Here is an 18479-nt window from a genome sequence, read left to right on the forward strand (position 1 = left end):
TCCTGGACCCTGGACCACACACCGATAACCCCAGCCTCAGAGTTATCGCACTCCATGACAGTCTATAAGACAAATTCCATCAGCCATAATGAAGATCAGGCAACGCTCCATGAATATTCTGGAATGATGTGAGCCAGCATCCAAACGTATTGATAAATGTAAAGGTTATGAAGCACTTCCAGTAAACGCACGCTCTCTGTTTACAGTAAAGGCCAATCGCTTGACGGACAGGAATTCCACGCTGGCCGATCTGCTAATTTACACTAATAATCTTTTTTTTTTTTTTAAGTCCCATTGTTCCTGTGACTGCACAAAAAACGGGTAAAACACAGTCAGCCCCCCTCATCCAATTATTCACTGAGAAAGCAAATTTGTCCCCATTCCCCCATAATGCACCCCACCACACTCACGCTTAAAACATTCCCTTTCACGTTTCCCAGACACTCATTGTTTGGCCATTTAGGCCAGACTCTGGGAGAGTTTGAAGTGATTTTGGCTGTGATTTCGCTTGCCCTGTTAAACAGTAGCGTCAGCACAATGCAGCGGCTTCTAAATCCAACACATTCACCCAAAATACCATGATGAGATAATCACGGGTGACGTCTGCGAAAACACTTATTATACTCTCACACCGCCTGGATGAAGCTGCTACAACTCATCAGCGTTATTCCCAATTTTTCTCTGGGAAAAAAAGGAGGGGCGAATTAGCTGATCTTTGGGAGGAGACAGTGGCGGGTTTAAAGGGACAGACACCCGGTCTTACAGGTGAAATATGACACGTGAGCAGCGGCGAGGCACTATTTTTACTGAGAACCTCGACTCCCCGCTCATCCACACGGGCTTTAGTAAAGTCCCAGAAAAGGCTGGAAGCCGGCAGAGATAAGAGAAGGATCAGCCTTATTTTAAAGTGCACGTGGAGAAGGTTCCTGTCCCATGGAGGGGTTAATAAGGCCAGAGCAGCCCACTGACCCCTCCCTCCGGCTTATCCCGCGACGGATCTCGGGGGAGTGGGGTGGACAGGATATCTGTGTTTAACCCGGCTGGTTATTAAAACTATAATCTGTCCAACGTGTCAATGTTAGCACTTTCTGCGGCGATTAATAAAACAAGACTCCAGAGTGCTGTGTGTTCCTTTTTACTGCCGCAGGATGTTTTTATTCTCGCTTTTTTGTTGGGTTTGTATTTTTTCCCCCTCTGTATTTCCTGAACCCAATTAGCATGAAGCCTAAATTATTAACTTCAAGAGTCTGATTCCTGTTTAGATTTGATCAATTTTTCACGAGTTTTCTGCAACATAAATGACTCTAGTGTTATTGGATAAAATTATTGCTTTTCTAATGGTCTGTCAGTTTAAATAAGCATTCCAGCGAATCCCCAGCATGCTGAGCTGACTGGACCAGCGCCGACACTGTATTCATACGGTAAATACATAACCGAAGACAAATGGCTACCTGTCCCCAATGCTGTGTGCTGGGCCGAGCTTCAGACCTAAAAACAGCAAGAAAACATGCAGTGCGCGGTGAAAAACAGGATGATACACAGTGACGGCGGCAGGCGGGCGGAGGGGGGGCTTAAAGGACGTGATTTATCTGTGCTTGATTGCGTGTTAATCGAGGTTACGTGTATTAAGTGGAATCTAATTGGAACAGACACTGGCAGTCTGACAGATCGACATGATGCAGATGGATAGAGGAGGGGGGTGAAGTGTTTGTGGAGCTACTCAGATCAGAGCTGTGTACTCTGTGCTGATGATGAACAGGACAAAATCTCATTCAATCACTTAATAATAATAATAATATATATATATACATATTGAAGTGCATATTGTAAAAAATCGTTATTGCTGCTCAGCTGTGACTCTGTTCTTTTGGGAGGTGGGAGGTGCTTTTGCATGTTTTTTTGCATGCCACCACCCCCCAGCGCAGCTGCTTGTGGCAGTTTCACCTCAACACAGCAACTGCTCCTCGGCCAACACTCGCCGACTTTGTCAGCCTCAGAGGACAACTGTTCCGAAGGCCCCTGGCTAAATCAGAGGCATTTCGCCTGTGACTGGGTGCCCTTTAAACTGCTGCGGGCAAGGAGGCACCTGTTAAATGCCTGCTGCTGCCGCCACCACCGCCACCACCAGGCCAAGACACCAATACTTCCGGGCCGGCACTGAAATGACGCTTTGTTGTCACCTTTCATCACCGTAACATCCAATCAGACTCCTGCATTATTAACTGTGTCACACCCGAGTCTCTGCCCCCAGATTTTTGTTACTGGTCAGGCAGTTGAAATAAGCACAACTGTCCAGAAGGCCCAGAAATGAAAAGACAAAATCTGAAAGTCGGATCAGACACGTAAACAGCGGGGACCAGAAGAGACTTCACCCGTCAGACCAGTGCGACCAAACGCATCACGACACCTTCCCATCACCGCGCCCGACCCAGGACTTTCACTGGTCATACTGTGATGTGATCTGGCCCGACTGTTACACTAATGGCATTAATAAGGGCAGAATTATGGCCTGGAAAGAGCGTGTTTCCTGCCCAGCACAGGCCACACTGAGAAGCACCAAGCTTCAGAAAACTCTGAATGGCATACAAATTGATAGGAGTTTGTGTTTTCCGCTCTGCCCTTTGCTATTTTTAATGGTTTGCTGGAGATTAACTCATCAGGTCCTACCCAGTTTAAACAGATAAGGTTTCCTGAGCTCAGGATCGTCCAACATGGCAGAAAACAAGCCGCCTGCCTGGCAGCCATTCTCTACAGCACCTTCTTAAATTTGGGGCAAAAAGCAGGAGTCCCTCATTATTCCTGTTGCTGCTGTCGCCACGTAAACGGAGGGATTATTCCAAGCATCACTATCAAATGACACAAGTCTTCATGTGAACAGAGATGCTGGCCACAGCGCAGGCGCAACAATGCAGGAATCAGCCTGGCTTAATTCAATATTTATATATTTGCCATTCAAAGCAGTGTTATTGGCCGCTGTTGTGGGCTGGGGCCGTCATGCTCAGCGGGGCGGGCTGCAGCCTCTAACATTGAGAGAAATGACACAGTGTGATCAAGGACATGAATTGCTCATTGATTTTTTAGCGTGGCTTAACTATCCATTCCAATTGATTTTAGCTGTGCTGGGTGCGCTGTGCTATGGCAGCTTTAATGCATCATGTGCTCGGCGGGTCCTCGCTGACACGGGGACGGGTGCTGGAGGCACGAGAGTTAAACATGCAAACGCACCTCCCCGGACCTCTCAGCCAGCAGTGCCAACGCCATAAAACAGTGTACTTTACACCCTTATAACCGCAGATTTCACCTCAGGACACCTCAGGTGATTACAAAATGGAGGTGAAGAGTCTGTGGGAGATGTGAACTGGGTGCCCTGAGTCACAGTTCCTACAGCTGAACCCCAGCCGGGCGTCATTAAGCGTGCACGCCTTCATAAACGTCCTGTACGCCAAGTGCCACCGACACCGACTCCTCCCGAACACTCTCCCTGCTCCACCACAACATTTTCATCAATTATTAATAAACGCCGGGTTTGGTGAAATGAGAGATAATGTCAGCAATGTGATCCAATAGATGGCCTAAATGTCATCTGTCAGGCTGAAACTCGTTAAAACCGAGGCTCGTTTTCCCCAGGCAAGGTTAGGTTTCACTCGCTGTGGACATCTGTTTTTATATCTGAGAATACAAAAACACACGCACACAATGTTGCGATATGTGTTGAGAGAGCTTCCTGTTTTACTATGCTTTCTAATCGGTTGAAAGAGGCATTCCATCAAATTCATGCCCTAAAACAGCTGCATTTGTCCCTTTTTTATACTGCTTCCTTATTCCAAGCCGGTAGTTGATGGCTGATGCCAGATCATTTTATCAAGTTATCCCTCATAATAAGTAAAATGTCATTATTATTAAAAAAAGACTGATATGAAGGTGGAGTGTGATACTGACGATACTGAAGTGGAGATAAAACGATGAAGACTGATTCACAGAGCTAACAGCTGCATATTCAGATAACATAATAGCCAATCAGAAGGCCACACAAAGGCAGCTGTAAACCAAACAGACATGGAACCTTACATGACCTGACGGTGGCCCACAAAACACCAGCTCCCACCTACTGGCATTGCTGCTGATATCATTAATTCATATATTCATTTAAAAGCATACATCCTTATCAGGCTGATTCATAAAAAAATGTGACGTCATGGAAAAGTCCCGACCCTGAGTTCCAGCTAATCAAAAAAAAAAAAAAAAAAAAAAATCATATTTACCTAAACTACCTCATTTTCCATCTCATTATTTTATGGGTTTGTTTTTCTAGCGCAGGGCTTTATAACTTTGCATTCTTTCCCAAGGTCAGGTGCTAGCGTGCCATGCACAATATTTGCTTATGGGGCTTTTCAGGTCAGTTCTATTATATTTACATCAAATAATTTTTGATAAGGGATGTAAAAGACCTATAAAAGGACACCATAAATGGGAGAGGTGTAGCTGAAAAAGGACAAAAGAACAAGTGTTCCCCCCCCGTCTTTTATCTTTGACACGTTGATATTTTCCGGCGAGTGTTGGGTGGAAGCGCGGCACTCTCTCTCTCTCTCCTCAGATGGCCCACGGCTCCGGGCAGCGGCTCCAGTTTCTGGGCAAAGTACCTCTCTGTTATCTACAGCACTATAATCACTTAACAAAGACTCCTGCATTTGCACAAATTAAAACATCAATAATGCACAAGCACTTTTCGGTTTTCGGCCATAGAAACCCCCGCACGGGGGGACGAGGCTGGATCTCCGCGCGCTTTTCCTGGAGGGACATTGGAGGAGCAGGAACGCCGTTTGGACACCCTTGTATGTGGACAAACACTTTCACGGCAAACAGCAACCTCACTGCCATTAGTGATTTGTTGTCACAACGGCGACACAGACAGGTATTTAACAGGGCGGGACCAGCCTCTTTATTAAACGGGGGATGCTGCAGGATGCTGCAGGACGCTGGGCCGCACTGTGGGACAGGGGACCTTGTGGAATGAAGCCTTTGGGAGAGCGTGTGTAAAACGAAACCTTGCGATTACGGCCACTGTAATAATAGCACAGGAGGGGATGTCACAGACATGCAGATGGCCGCGAGGACAATTAGAAAGCAGGATGTGGTGGCCGTGCCCCCAAATGACAAAAATTCAGAAATCAAACTCCCCCTGCGTCCCCGCATTGGGATATTATTCTTATGGATCAAAATTGCGCCTCTTTCATATGGAGATGGACAATCCAGCGCCACCACCTGACCCCCTTAAATGTGTGTCTTTTTCTAAATGAAGATACTTTATCTTTATTCCCGTCTTTCTCTCCTTCTGCTTCCCCAGCAAACAATCCCCTTGTTAGCAAACTGTTCAGACAGGCGCTCGGTACACAAATTGTGCTCGACCAAGCGAATTTGTTTTGCAAGGGTGACCTGTTTAATCATCTCATTTTCTTTTTGCGGACGTTTATTCATCTGGTTTCCACGGTTACGGAGAACATTAAGGGGCTACAGTAATAAGGCAGGAGAGTCAAACAGGTAATAAAAAAATTAACGCCATTTTCCAGCAGCAGAGGACAGGCGGGGAAATGAACAGGGGGCGGGTGAGTGGGGGTGTTGGGGACAGGGGGTGGTGACGAGTCCCTTCCAATATTTTCCAAACAATTAAGAAGTGTGCCGTTTATTTGACTGCAAAGGAAGGATCAGGTGGCGCGGCGGTGGACGACCTCCAGCCCTGCCCGGCCACGTTTCTAAAAAACACTTTTTTTATCTCCGCATTTCTGATTGCTTATCAGGATAATCAAAGTGAATGAATGATGATTGTTACCATTCTGCCTCCGCCCTGCTCCATTCTCTTGCCCAGATAAGATTGCAAATGCGCTGAGAAATGCGGTGTAAAAAATATAATACGTTATATAACCTAAAAATGTCAGAGATGAATGCTAAAGACCCTCCTGAAGCACCCTGCCCCACCTCTGCTGGAGCTGGCAGACGCGGAAACGTCCCAAACCAACCAGGGTGGCACGACTTCACTCCAAATATAGAATATTCCAGCACAATGGGACAGGTGTGAGAGAGGAGCAAAGCGGCCGAGCTCCACACTGCAGACGACCAAATACGGCAGTAAGAGACATTAGTGGCCGAGCGCTAAATAAACAGCGCCGTCTCACACACACACACACACACACACACACACACACACACACACACACACACACACACACACACACACACAGCAGGTTCTTACAACATGGAACACGGTGTCCGCTTCTGCATTATTACTACTTTTCCAGAAAGTGGAAATTTTCCGTAAATCTTTTCTGGAGAACCGGCCTTGACCAGAACTACACCTTCATTCATTATAATTGCTGTGTATAATAACACAATAACTGCAAAAATAATAATAACCCCACTGCTGACAACATGAAAACTTTCCCTTTTCTTTTTATTGGGGGAAATGTGGAACTGACATGTGTTCAGGCAGCGGCAGCACCTGTCCACCCCCGCGCACACACACACACACACACACACACACACACACATGCACGCACGCTCACACACACACACACACACACACACGCACGCACGCACACGCACACGCACACGCACACGCACACACACACACACACAGGGGAGGGTTCCGAATGTTAAAGAGAGCAGACAGCAGGGAGAGAAACACTCATCACAGCCCCTCCAACATCTCGAAACCCTGAACAGCGAGGAATAAAAATCTCCAGAAAAGGAGCGCAGCGTGCGGGAGAGGGAGGGTGCGGAGTCGGCCAGCCAACTGTTCTCTTAACAGGTGTAGGCCCTGGAACCGTGTAATCCTATTGAGTTACCAAGTTAAAATTCTGTCAAACAGCAAACTCGGAAGAAAAAGAACAGCCCCGTACAGACCCCCACCCACCCAGGCAACCCGGTTACGGAACGCAACAGCTGGCCTGCAGATTTATCATCTTCTCACTGTAATTATTGCCGGTGCTGGCTGCTACTGACCCAAGTGAAGGGCCTGACACACACACACACACACACACACACACACAGCAAGAGGGAGAAGGAGAGCCCCCTCCTGTTTGCAGTCAATTACAGGAGAGGACAGGAGATCATCTTGGCAGCTCACTACTGCAAACACACAGTGCAAGGACAGGTGACAGGGTGGACAGGCCATCATGTTTATTCCTCCTTTCTTCTGCAGAGGAACACAGAATGGGGTGGAAGGTGCGAGGGAGGGGGGCAAAACTCCCAGCACCTCCACAGACGGTAGGCTGGAAGTCCTCAACAGGTCCGTCACACAGCATAGGACCACCCAAAACAGGACCTGGGTGGCTCACACCTTAAAGACCCCTGCCATGTTTAAAAGGATTAGTCTACGGGTTTTGTGCCGGCTTATTCTTCCTTTTAGGCGGACTAATAAGTGTGCGTTGATAAGCGGAGCATGCAAATTCATTCTAGGCCAGCAGCGCGGCCGCTTTAACACCGACACGCCAAAGTATCCTGCACCGCGCTAATTGCTTCTTCATATTCTTCCACTCCCTCTTATATGCCATATCAGCCGGCGAGATTATTTTTCGATCCCACTTTGCATGAAATTCTAATTTCATGTATACCATTGTACAAGTGAAATAGAGCCGTTCTATCGCCGCTTTGCATACGGAAATAAAGCCCTAATGCACATCTTTATACACTTTCTGCACGCAACTGCACACACACACACACACACACACACACACACTGCCTACGCCTCATTGTGGGTCTACTCACCTTCTACTCACACAGCACAGCTACTAAAATGCCTGCTCTCATCTCACATCTTACAAGTTGAGTCACTTTTCCAGACATCCTGAGTGCTCTGTTTTTACTTCTTCCAGAAAATGACAGTGTGTGTGTGTGTGTGTGAGAGAGAGAGAAAGAGAGAGATCGCACATTTCCCCTCGGCAAGGGAATTTACAACAAAAACTCGACTCATTCTGAGATCTTCGTCTCACTCAGACTGTCCCACCTGACAGCAGCATACAGAACCAACCATAATACACACAGTCTACCCAAAATGCAGCAGCAGCAGCAATAATAATAATACTAATAATAATTATCCTCATTTGGCAGATGCAAGGCGTTTCAAAAAGCGGTGTGAAGGCAGTGTAAGCCGTGTTGATGGCTGTAGTGTACTTCCTTACGCGGTATTAATTAGGCTATTACTCTGTGTGGTGACGGAGAGCTTGGCGCTTTTAATTAGGGTCTTGTGACTGCATGAGTGCGCAGAAGTGGGAGGGGGTGGTGATGCCACTTGCCCCTCCATGCCGACACCACCCACTCTGAGGGCAAGAGAGTGAGCCTGCAGGAGGGCGAATGCGCGCACACACACACACACACACACACGGTTGTTTATATCTGTTTTCTTTTTGTTTGTCAGTTGGTGCGGTTTTGAGTTGGGGGAGTAAAGTTAATTATGATGTTGTGATGTCTGAGTTTCATCAAGGAGCATCTTCAACTCTATTCCTCCTTCTCTTTCCTTCTCACACACACACACACACACACACACGCTAAACAAAACATAAACATATTGCTAAAATGTATTTCTAAAAACAGAAAAGGTCACAGATAAAATATAGAATTTTAGATTTTTAAATTAAATTTAAAAATGATGTAACAATTAAACAACAAATAAATTATTCTTAGAAATTCAAATAATTTATACATTTCCAATGAAAAAATACCTTTTTAAAATTAAATTATTTTTGCCATTTTAGCAAAGTAAGAAAATGCTAGAAGAGGATGTAAAAGTCCAGGCTGATCAGAAGGAATCATTTCCATTTTTCAGTGCCACCGGAATGGCGCATAAATAATAAATGCGAAGTGAAATGATTTGGCTTGTTTGTTATGGCGATCCTAATCACCTGATGGCTAAAAGCCTCTTTCCTGCCGGCGCTCCGGCCCGGACGTGTCCCTCAGGAGAAATTGGCATGAAAAGGGTTAAAGACTGAGCCTTGTTTTCTGCCGTTTCTCGAAACTCTGTTAATCTGCAGTACACAACACTCCCATTAGCATAGCCCAGCCCCCTCATAAAAATTCCAGCGCATTTAATTAAAAAATGTAAATTTACTGTCATCCCAGGAACTGGAGAATTAAGACGGCAACGCCACTTTTTATTACTTGAGACATCAAATTGATTGGCTTGCTGCTAAATTGTGAGAGGGGTTAGCGAGGGCCGTTTTCTCCTCATTTCACCCCATTCCGGTGGAGAGCAGCAGAGGTGCTGAAGGATCCAGCACTCACACTAATGGAAAGACTTTTTTCTAAATCTTTTAAATGGAGGGTGTGTCTCTGTACCTATTCACCTTTTCTGTATTCATTTTCATAGCAACTCCACAAAACAGCCGCGGGCAAACAGGAAGTTAAAAGCCAAGTTCGGAGCGATCCCCCAAAACGGCCCTGATTATAATGATCACAGAGCCCACACTCCATAAACAGCAGCGCACCCAGAGACGAGTAGGGCTTCAACATGCACACACAGGTTTATTTAGATTTTTATTCATTTATTTCCTTTTTATTCTTTTTCAAACAAAAGGTCATTCACATTTTTAAAAAAGTGCCACATCTTTCAAATCTTTTCAAATGTCAACAAGTTAGGGGAGTAAACTGAAATTATTTTTTTGAATGTTGTAATGAAAATATAAATGACACACACACATGCACACACACTTTCTATTCTTAAAACATTTAAAAAGTCACCATATTTCATATTCACATGCATAATAATTACAAAACAAAAGTAAAACAACAATTTCATAAATATGAAAATGAATTGTACTTTTATACATTTCAGAACAACTCGGGTGTAATGCTCTGATGAAGAATAATTACAGTAACGGATGAAACGTCTGGTTAGTGGTGAAGAAGAGGTGAGAATTGAGGAGGAGGAGGAGGAGGAGGAGGAAGAGGACTTCACTGTCCTGTTTGCCCTTACATGTGTCTAAACAAAGCTGCCACAACAGTTTGTTTGCTTTGTCCCTTAGCAACAAACCCTTAGGCCACGGCCAGCGCTCGAATGACATTTCACATACCGATCCGTACAAACAGCAGCGGTGCGCCGCACGCGCAGGAGGAGTAACGTGTCGGCCGGCCGAGGGGAAAATGAAAGCTATGAAGAGCCGCTGTCACCCGCGCCGCCGAGCCGCACATCAACTTCCTCCAACGTCCCCACAGTCCCCCACAATACAGCCAGAGCAGAGAGAAAGTGCGGTACTCACCATATTCAGGGAAGTCGAGGTTAAATCCTCTCAGGCATGTAACTTTCATAATATTACTCAACTCAGTCTGAAGAACATCAGAAGTGGGCAGCGGGAGGTGCGTCAACAACAACAACAACAACAGCACTGCACTACACTACACTACACTACACTACACTCACAACAAGAAAAAGAATAAATAAAAGCTTCCTTCAATCATCTACTAAACTCCTTGACATGTAATCTGTCAATAGTTTGCAGCTGAGATAATGCCGGCTGCCACGAGTGGATTTGATTGGCAGTTTGGGCTTTGCCCCTCCCTCCTGTGGTTTGATGGGGGGTAGGTGGAAGAATAGATCCTCCCCCTGGCTTTCTCACTGCTTCTCCGGTCTCCGCTCCCTCGCTCGCTCGCTCGCTCGCTCACACACACACGCGCGCACACACACCCGGCTGCTGGTGATGTCTGAATAGGCTGTAGGAAATTACAGCGGAGCAGGAACCGGAGCGCGCTTTTTTCTGCGCGGTGGGCTGGCCTTTCCAGCCTTTCAACTCTCCCTCGGGGCGGAGCCTCCTCTGCTCCATCACAAGCAGCTCAAAATCAACTTTTTCACGCTCAAAATCCATAACTTCATTCATTGCATTTCTGTTTTTCATTCTGAAGAAAGTTGAGACATTTTATATAATCTTTTTAATAATATAGTAACAAAAATGTCTTTCTAATTCATTTACAAAAAAAAAAAAATTATGAAAAAAATGCCGAGAATAAATGACCAGATGAATTTTGTAATATAAAGAATCACTCAGGTTGGGAGTTTGATTCTTTTCCAATCATGAATATTGAACAGCCTCCTGTCTGTAACCTTATACAGGAACAGCTGGCTATAAATTAGGGAGAAAAAAAACTTTTTAAGAGCCATCCTCACAATACTCACACCCCCACCTCCCCCTCACACACACACACCCTCTCCCTGTCGCTGTGATAAGGTATCAGTTTTCATTGTAATTTCAGGTGAAATGATAAACGGCGTTGCGGCCGTTACCAGGTGACAATGAATACTTTATAAGACAAAGCCCTTATTTGCCTGGCAGTTTCTTCTGCAGCAGCATGCAAAATGTCTCTGGACATTTTTGTCATATTCATACGTCCGCCAGCCTCTTACCAACTACTTGCAACAACAGGGGAAAGTAGCTTTAAAAAAAGGGGAATTTTTTTATATATATATATGCTGTAGGATTTTTTTTTTTTTTTCCCCTGCTTCATAATTCTGTGAAAGGACATGCTCATGAAACAGGTTCTGAATGATGCAGTAATTATGGAGATGAGTCATGATTAAACAATAGGAGTGTATTTATTTGTCTGTTTAATGAGTGCTCCGGGGACATTCTCTCTTTAAAAGTGCTCCAACCTGCTCCCGCCACAAAAATAAAGAGCTTTACAGGAATAAATAGATGAAAAGAGCTGATGTCTGCCAGACTGCCCTCTTTAGCCACTTTTTTCTTGTCAATTTTGATATTTCAGGAATTTTGCATGTGAGTATTTTTGAGCAGCACTCTGGGCAAGGGACAGTGGGGAGTGTGACATGGCAGAGCCGTGTCGGTCAAAGCAGCGCAGACGCTGTCCCCCCTCGCCGCGCTGCCAGGGAGGGGCCGGTCTGCTGGACGCTCGGCTGGGACAAAGGACCCCAGCGGCTGAAAGGTGGGAATTCAGCTGCTTTTGTGCACCAGCCCCGGTGACGTGTGGAGAGGGAACCCTGACCGTTTGGGAGTTGTGGATTTTGTTTGAACCCTCTGCTGGCTGGCGCGGTCAGCGGGGCCAAACTGGACGGAGAGGGGGGGGGGGGCTCCATCTCAACATTTTCATACTAAAGAGGAGGTGGTTGATGATGAGCACACAGCTTTCATTTGCTGGAGATGAAATTAACAAGAAATGAAATGTGACAAATCTTGAGGCTGCGGCAGAGTCTTGATGAGTGAGAGCCCGAGAGGAAGGTTTGCCCTTGCATTGTTCTGCACGCCCCCAACACCCCCATGCATGTGTAGACATCAGCTCTTTATGTTTATTTCTGTAGCATATCAGAATAATTTTAATAAAGATAAAAATCTACACTGGCCTCGTATAACACACACACACGCATTATTGCTGAGCACTATGCTGAAACCTCAGATTCACTTAAAAATATTACCCAGAGTCCAAACATTTTTCTTGACAAGAGCTTTCATCCCCTGCCGCCTGTCATTACGCGGGCGCATCTCTCGCCCGGATGCAGACAGTCATAATGCAATCTGCCTAATTTCGGTCCCTCGCAATCTGCCTTTTTAAAGGGAAACAGCAAAGGGCCACGTTTCTGACGGTACGGCCCGTAATCATTTTAGACAGATAGCTACTCCCATTGCAGATGAGCAAATATTTGTAAACCAGCTATCTAATGGAAAATTATAGTGAAATTAGAGCAAAATTCATGACGGAGAAATCCGATTATCCTTAATTTTATTAGGCCATCTTAGCCCACACAGCATATTTTTGTAGAGTTTTTTCCATAAATACCTATGCCAGGGGTCCCGGTAATCGAATAAAATTGAAATTCATCTTCCCATTAAATTCAATTAGGAGCAATTTCTAAAGCCTATCAAAGATTTTAATTACTAAATTATAAAATTCTCCAAAGCCAAATTGGGGAGGGAAAAAGTGTCATCCTAGCATCCAAAATAAAAAAAACACACACACACAAAAGGAAATTGTTGATCAAAAAAGCGATAGGCTGCAGTAAATGGAATTACTGGCCAGGGTCTTATTCAGCGGATCTGGGATGGGAGTGACGTGTGCCAAAGCGCTGGGCTGCTGGACCGGAGGAAATGAACTTAGCCGAGGTGCACCGGGCTCCCGAAATGCCTGCCCTCTCAGTTATTATGCTGTAATTGACTAATTGACACCTTAATTTAATTTACAGGCCCCTGTGTTGAAAAGGCCCAACCTCTGGGTGCGGCTGGTGGTCCTGACAAAAGGAGCAAGATGAGTGCCGACCAGAGCAGTGCAGGTGGACTGGAGGTGCTCACACACACACACACACACACACACACGCACACACTGATCATGAGTACTGTAATTAAATGGAGATGAAAGCATATTGTAGGCACCCCCACACCTGCTAACACATCCCACCCTGTCCCCCGACAAGGCCCAAAAGTTCACACACATGCACTTTGATGGATTTTGGGCATGAAAAGAAAAGTGGTCCAGATCAAACACAGCCGCTACCTTTACACAAAACCTCACAATGAGACAGTAGCGAGGTCCCAGGTCACCACCAGCCCCACTACCCCGCTGCACCCCCTGCACTGCACCAATGGCCGTCTAAAACAACAGCCCAGCAGCCTGCAGCGGCGACAAAGGGCCTTCAAAAAGAACACCTGCTGCTCTTATTCACTTATGACTCTTTAACTCGCCCCGCTGTTTGTTTAGAAAGGCAGACACGGGATTGGGTGATGATGAATTGGATAAATATTGCTCACACTCATCTCTAGACAAACAGGCTTCTTCCAAAAGCGCCAGTGGGGGTAAGGGGACAAGCATGAAGGGGCTGCCGGTGCGACTCGGCAAATATGACTAAACAGAAACTTCCTAATCTGCTTCCGCTGCACTCAAGCTGGCCGGGTTTTAAAGATAATCTTTTCTGTGTGTCATATGGTGGAAGATATGGATGCAGCTAATTTTTAGAGACAAATCTGATATTTGTCAACTGCTCGAAAAAATCGGGGGATTTTCTCCCTAATCCTCCCGCGGATGTGTAGGCGCGTTAACAGCGAAATGCAGATGGTGCTTGGTGTGCAGCAGGAGGGACACAGAGCCTCAGCGGAACCTGCGATCCGCATACCAGACGCCACGCGTGTTTTACACAGAGACCGAATCACTTTTTCATATTAAATGAGTTCTGCTTTCCAGGTCATATTTTATATAAATATACATATAGTGCAATATACTGCATCACTTCCTTATGTGGCCTCTAATCACCCACAACAAAAGTCTCACGTCCATCAATTTGTCCTTATCTCTTCTTTTGTTCCCCAAACTATCCACCCGCCTCTCCTTCCTCCTAAAGCCCTTTGTGATGCACTGCCAGAAACCACTAAGATCCAGCAACTTGCCACCGATCTGCAATTTTCAGCTGGTTTGCCAGAAGAATGTGGGAATTTGGACACTCTGAGACCTCCTGACTGCCGGGTTATCTGGAGGTGGAAAAAGCAGAAGCAGTTCAGACTCCATTAGACTCCATAAAAAGCCGGCAGATAAGACTCAAGAAACGTCTGTAAATGAAAAATCCAGCTTTTTAAGAGGTTATAGAGTCCCCCGCCTCGGGCAAACGTGTCCTCTCTACCGCGTCTATTAGATATGTAACATGACTGAAGCAGACAGGGAAAGACAGAGCGGATTACTGTCAGGGTCAACTGGGTCACGCCGTGCCAGGGAGATGGTGTACACCATGCCGCTGCATGCATATGGGCTTTGTCTTTATTCAGAATGCTGCGCTTAATGCAGTTAAAGCTTATACAAAAATAAGATATATTGCCATGAGCCGAAATCGGCATCGTTTGCTACTAAATACATATTCTGAAACTCCAGAACAAGCTTTTGTTGACTCTGTCAACACTAATATTGAGTCACATGCTGCCACCCTAATTTGGTATTAAATGCAGAACTGGGCTGCTGATGTTTGCACTGCTAATGACACAAAGTGAGAGGGAGGACACAGAAAATGGCGAGTCTTGAAAAGTAAAGGCGCGAGCTGCCGGCTGATTTATCGTGCGCGGGTGTTTGTTTAACAGAGCACACAGCTGACAACTATTGATCAGTGCTGGCACCGGATAAAAAGTTGACGTTATGAGAGCTATGAAATTCAGCATTTTTTTAACCTTCAGTGATGCTTTGCATTCGTCGGCAAAATAAATAAATAATGGCAGGAAGGAGGGAAGGAGGGAGGGAGGAGGGAAAAAATCACTAAAGCTCTTTTGCTGTAATTGGCTGAATAGCAAAGGCAGCAGAAAATTTACAGGCATACGACAGTGTGAAGGGGACTCGGTCACAGCCAGGCCAAAGCCCCTCCCTCTCTTCTCTGGGCGGAGCCTGAACAGGCCCTTCCCAGCTGGGACAATCCCACCTCGAAGTGCGCTGGGCCCTCCTGAGAGGACACTGAGGGATAACACTTAAACCCTCTGGGTTTATCTCACCCACAGATTTTCCATAAAATGCCCGGCAAGGGAGCCGCGCCATGTGACTGTCATGTAGGTCATGCAGACGGGGGGCAGGGAGGGAGGGAGATATGGATGGGGGGGGAGTTTCAATGAACTGTTGAAAATAGCAAGCAGTAACCAGATTAGATCAATAAGGATTGTTTCTATATATGTCTTTGAATAGGACAGAGGGAGAGGGACAGATCTGCGCAGTGAAGCAACAGGAAGGGGGAGGTGACAGAGGCACAGAAGAGTCACTCTGGGCTTGATTCACTCATATTTACTGGTGTATTAGTTAGGTGCGAGTGAGGCATATGCACATGTGACAGCTGTGTGGAAAAAATGTTCAAGCTCCCATCTCCCTGCATGTGAAAATCCTGCCAGGGCCCATCAGCCTGACAGTGCGGTAAAAATACAAAAACCAATACAGTCGGCCGTTTCTTGCCATTTATCAGACTTTAATAGATATTAATGGGGAAAGTGTCTGTCATCTTGGAGAGACTCTGGTAATAAATTAGGTTCCTCTAATGCACTGATTCCAGACCTGCAGCCACACTCCTCACCACCAACACTTTTACCTCTCAGTGTCTAAAAAAGTGACTTTATGGCAAACACAATTCAAATAATTCATTTTATTATTAATTTAATGCCTTTTACAAGTGAATTTAAATAAAAACAACAAACAGTCTCACAAGTATGATGAAATGTTGTTGCCGATGTTGTCGATTGCAGGACTATTCTTTAACAATGATGGCTCTTTTAAATGCCTTCACTTCCCCAATTCACTTTTGCTGGTTTAAGCATTCAACCTGAACCAGCATGCCAATAACATATCACCAAACAAAATAACATGCGTTTTTTTTTCACCTTAAATTAACAGTCTGATTTAGTAGACCAATTAGAACAATCTGAAGGGCTGTTTGTCAAATAATTTAAAAAATATTCACCAATTATTGGCACAATTTTAAACAATAATCATGATTATTTTTATGATGGTTAAGTCTACTAGATAGCTAGAACTGTTAACTTTCCAATTGTTAATAGACTATACCTTGCTAACAGGGAACCACTGTTTTTGAAATGACACAATTTTTACATTTTTGCCTAGAGTACAGGGATGTTTTCATTTCAAAATGCATTTAATGATGTCCAAAAAGGATCCATACTCCTGTATACATGTTTTTTTCTTGTTTTAAATTAAATTTGAATCATTCATTTTATCCGTCACATTGCCAGGTTTTCATCTGCTGGTTGCGTGGACTTGTGTTAACCCACCAGGGACGGTGTCTTCACCATCTGCTGTATGCATGTAGGCTGACATCGCTCAGAAGTCCTGGTAATGAGGCCTACAGGACAAGGCGCTCTGTGTTGGCCCACGGGGCCTGACGCCTTGATGGAATGGAACAGGCTTTTTTTTTCAAATAACTGGTACTATACAATATTTTAAACTCTGCTTCCTTGACAATGTGAAATTTGTATCTGTGGCAAATATGACATTTTCGACACATTTGCAAATGTTTGATGCGTGCTGTCGCAGCCTAATGAGCTTTGATTTTACTTTGTTGCCATGTGTTTTAGCAACTGTGTCTTTTTTCACTGGAATGCTTTAGACCTCAATTTGTATGCAGCATGTTAGCATTTTTAAAGAAAGTAAGACATAATGTTAAAAAATTACAGATAAAACAGTGCTGGTATTAGGTAAAGAAACGTGTGAGCAGAATTTCATTGTTCACTTATGCTGCCAAAATGATAGCAACATGCAAATTTCTGGGGCAAAAAATGTGAGAATTTAATCTGAACACCTGTGCGATCCTGCCATTTTGTTACCAAAAGTGACTGACGCTGATACCGAAAAATCCCGTCTACTTCAGCCTGAATGGAGGCCAGGAGCAGAGCAGGTGAGATTTTTATGCACTTTATCCTCATACTCATACTAGCGGGTGTCATCAGAGCATGACGCATCGTCCCTGTTTACAATAATTACCCATGGCACAGCCTGCCACTCGCAATTGATTTTTCCTCTCTCGGCTGAAAAACATATAATAGAGTTTGTGTGAATTAAGGGCTGCTTTGCCTCAATTCATCTAAGCAGCTAGACAACAATTTCATGTTGCCACGGTAACATGATAACACAGAGACTGTATTGCCTAACAATCAATTAATTTTATGCTTTGTAGTGCTGTTTACACTTCTATTTAAACCTGAAAAGTCAGTTTTGCTTTCCTTTTTTCCATGCCGCCACTCTAGATTTCAGGGTTTTGTTAAATAAATCCTGAGATACAAAAGAGTCTGTCGGAAGCGCCAGGTGGCTACGTTCAGCCGGGCCCAACACACACCGAGTCTTTTGTTGGGTGCAGAAATTCAGCATAGTCCCATTACAAACAGGAGCTGGATTTGTGTTGAAAGGACGTTTTTTATTATAATACCAATAAAAGACCAGACAATGCTGCTTGATTTGTCCATTATGATCCAAGGCAACCAAAGCGTGGTCTTTTCCAGAACTTTTGCAACAAGCACAGCCTGATCCTGATCTGCTAACGCAATTTAACGTTACTGCTAATTAGCAGCAGCAAGCCTTCCTTCCACGCTGAGTAAACAGAAACGTGGACATGTTTGAAAGGCAGGTCTGTCTGAGCGAGAGAAGCCAGCTGTAAGGCGGCTAAGAAGATTAGAGAACGTGGCCTAGAGATTGGAGTAAATCGAGGGCTAATCTTGCCTCTAAAGCCAGTATCTCCTGACCCTTAATACTTCAAACTACATGTAAAACAAAACTCACACTACATCCCTGCAGGCAAACACACACACACACACACACACACACACACAGAGGCCTGTGATGTCATAATTGTGGAAAAAGCATATTGTGTAACCTGCAAGTATTGAAAATTGACTACTGACCAACCAGTGCTCATTGTGTATAACTCAACACACACACATTTTTAACTAATTTCTATGAACATTTATCTGATATCTGTTGGTTAAGGAGATGACGACTACTTTCCAATGTAATGAATAGAGCTAACACTC

At 44.9% G+C, this 18479-nt stretch overlaps 1 protein-coding gene across 1 annotated transcript in view; it reads right to left on the minus strand.

Annotated features, from left to right (window-relative positions):
* Positions 1-10717, minus strand: part of casz1 (castor zinc finger 1) — a 57103-nt gene extending 46386 nt beyond the window's left edge. Inside the window, exon 1 of the mRNA XM_028994523.1 lies at positions 10248-10717. Coding sequence (XP_028850356.1) covers positions 10248-10296 — 49 coding nt within the window. The 5' untranslated portion in view covers positions 10297-10717. The remainder of the gene's footprint in view (positions 1-10247) is intronic.
* Between the last annotated feature and the right edge of the window lie 7762 nt (positions 10718-18479).

Source organism: Denticeps clupeoides, chromosome 10 (genome assembly GCF_900700375.1).
Source record: "Denticeps clupeoides chromosome 10, fDenClu1.1, whole genome shotgun sequence".
Lineage (NCBI taxonomy): Eukaryota > Metazoa > Chordata > Actinopteri > Clupeiformes > Denticipitidae > Denticeps > Denticeps clupeoides.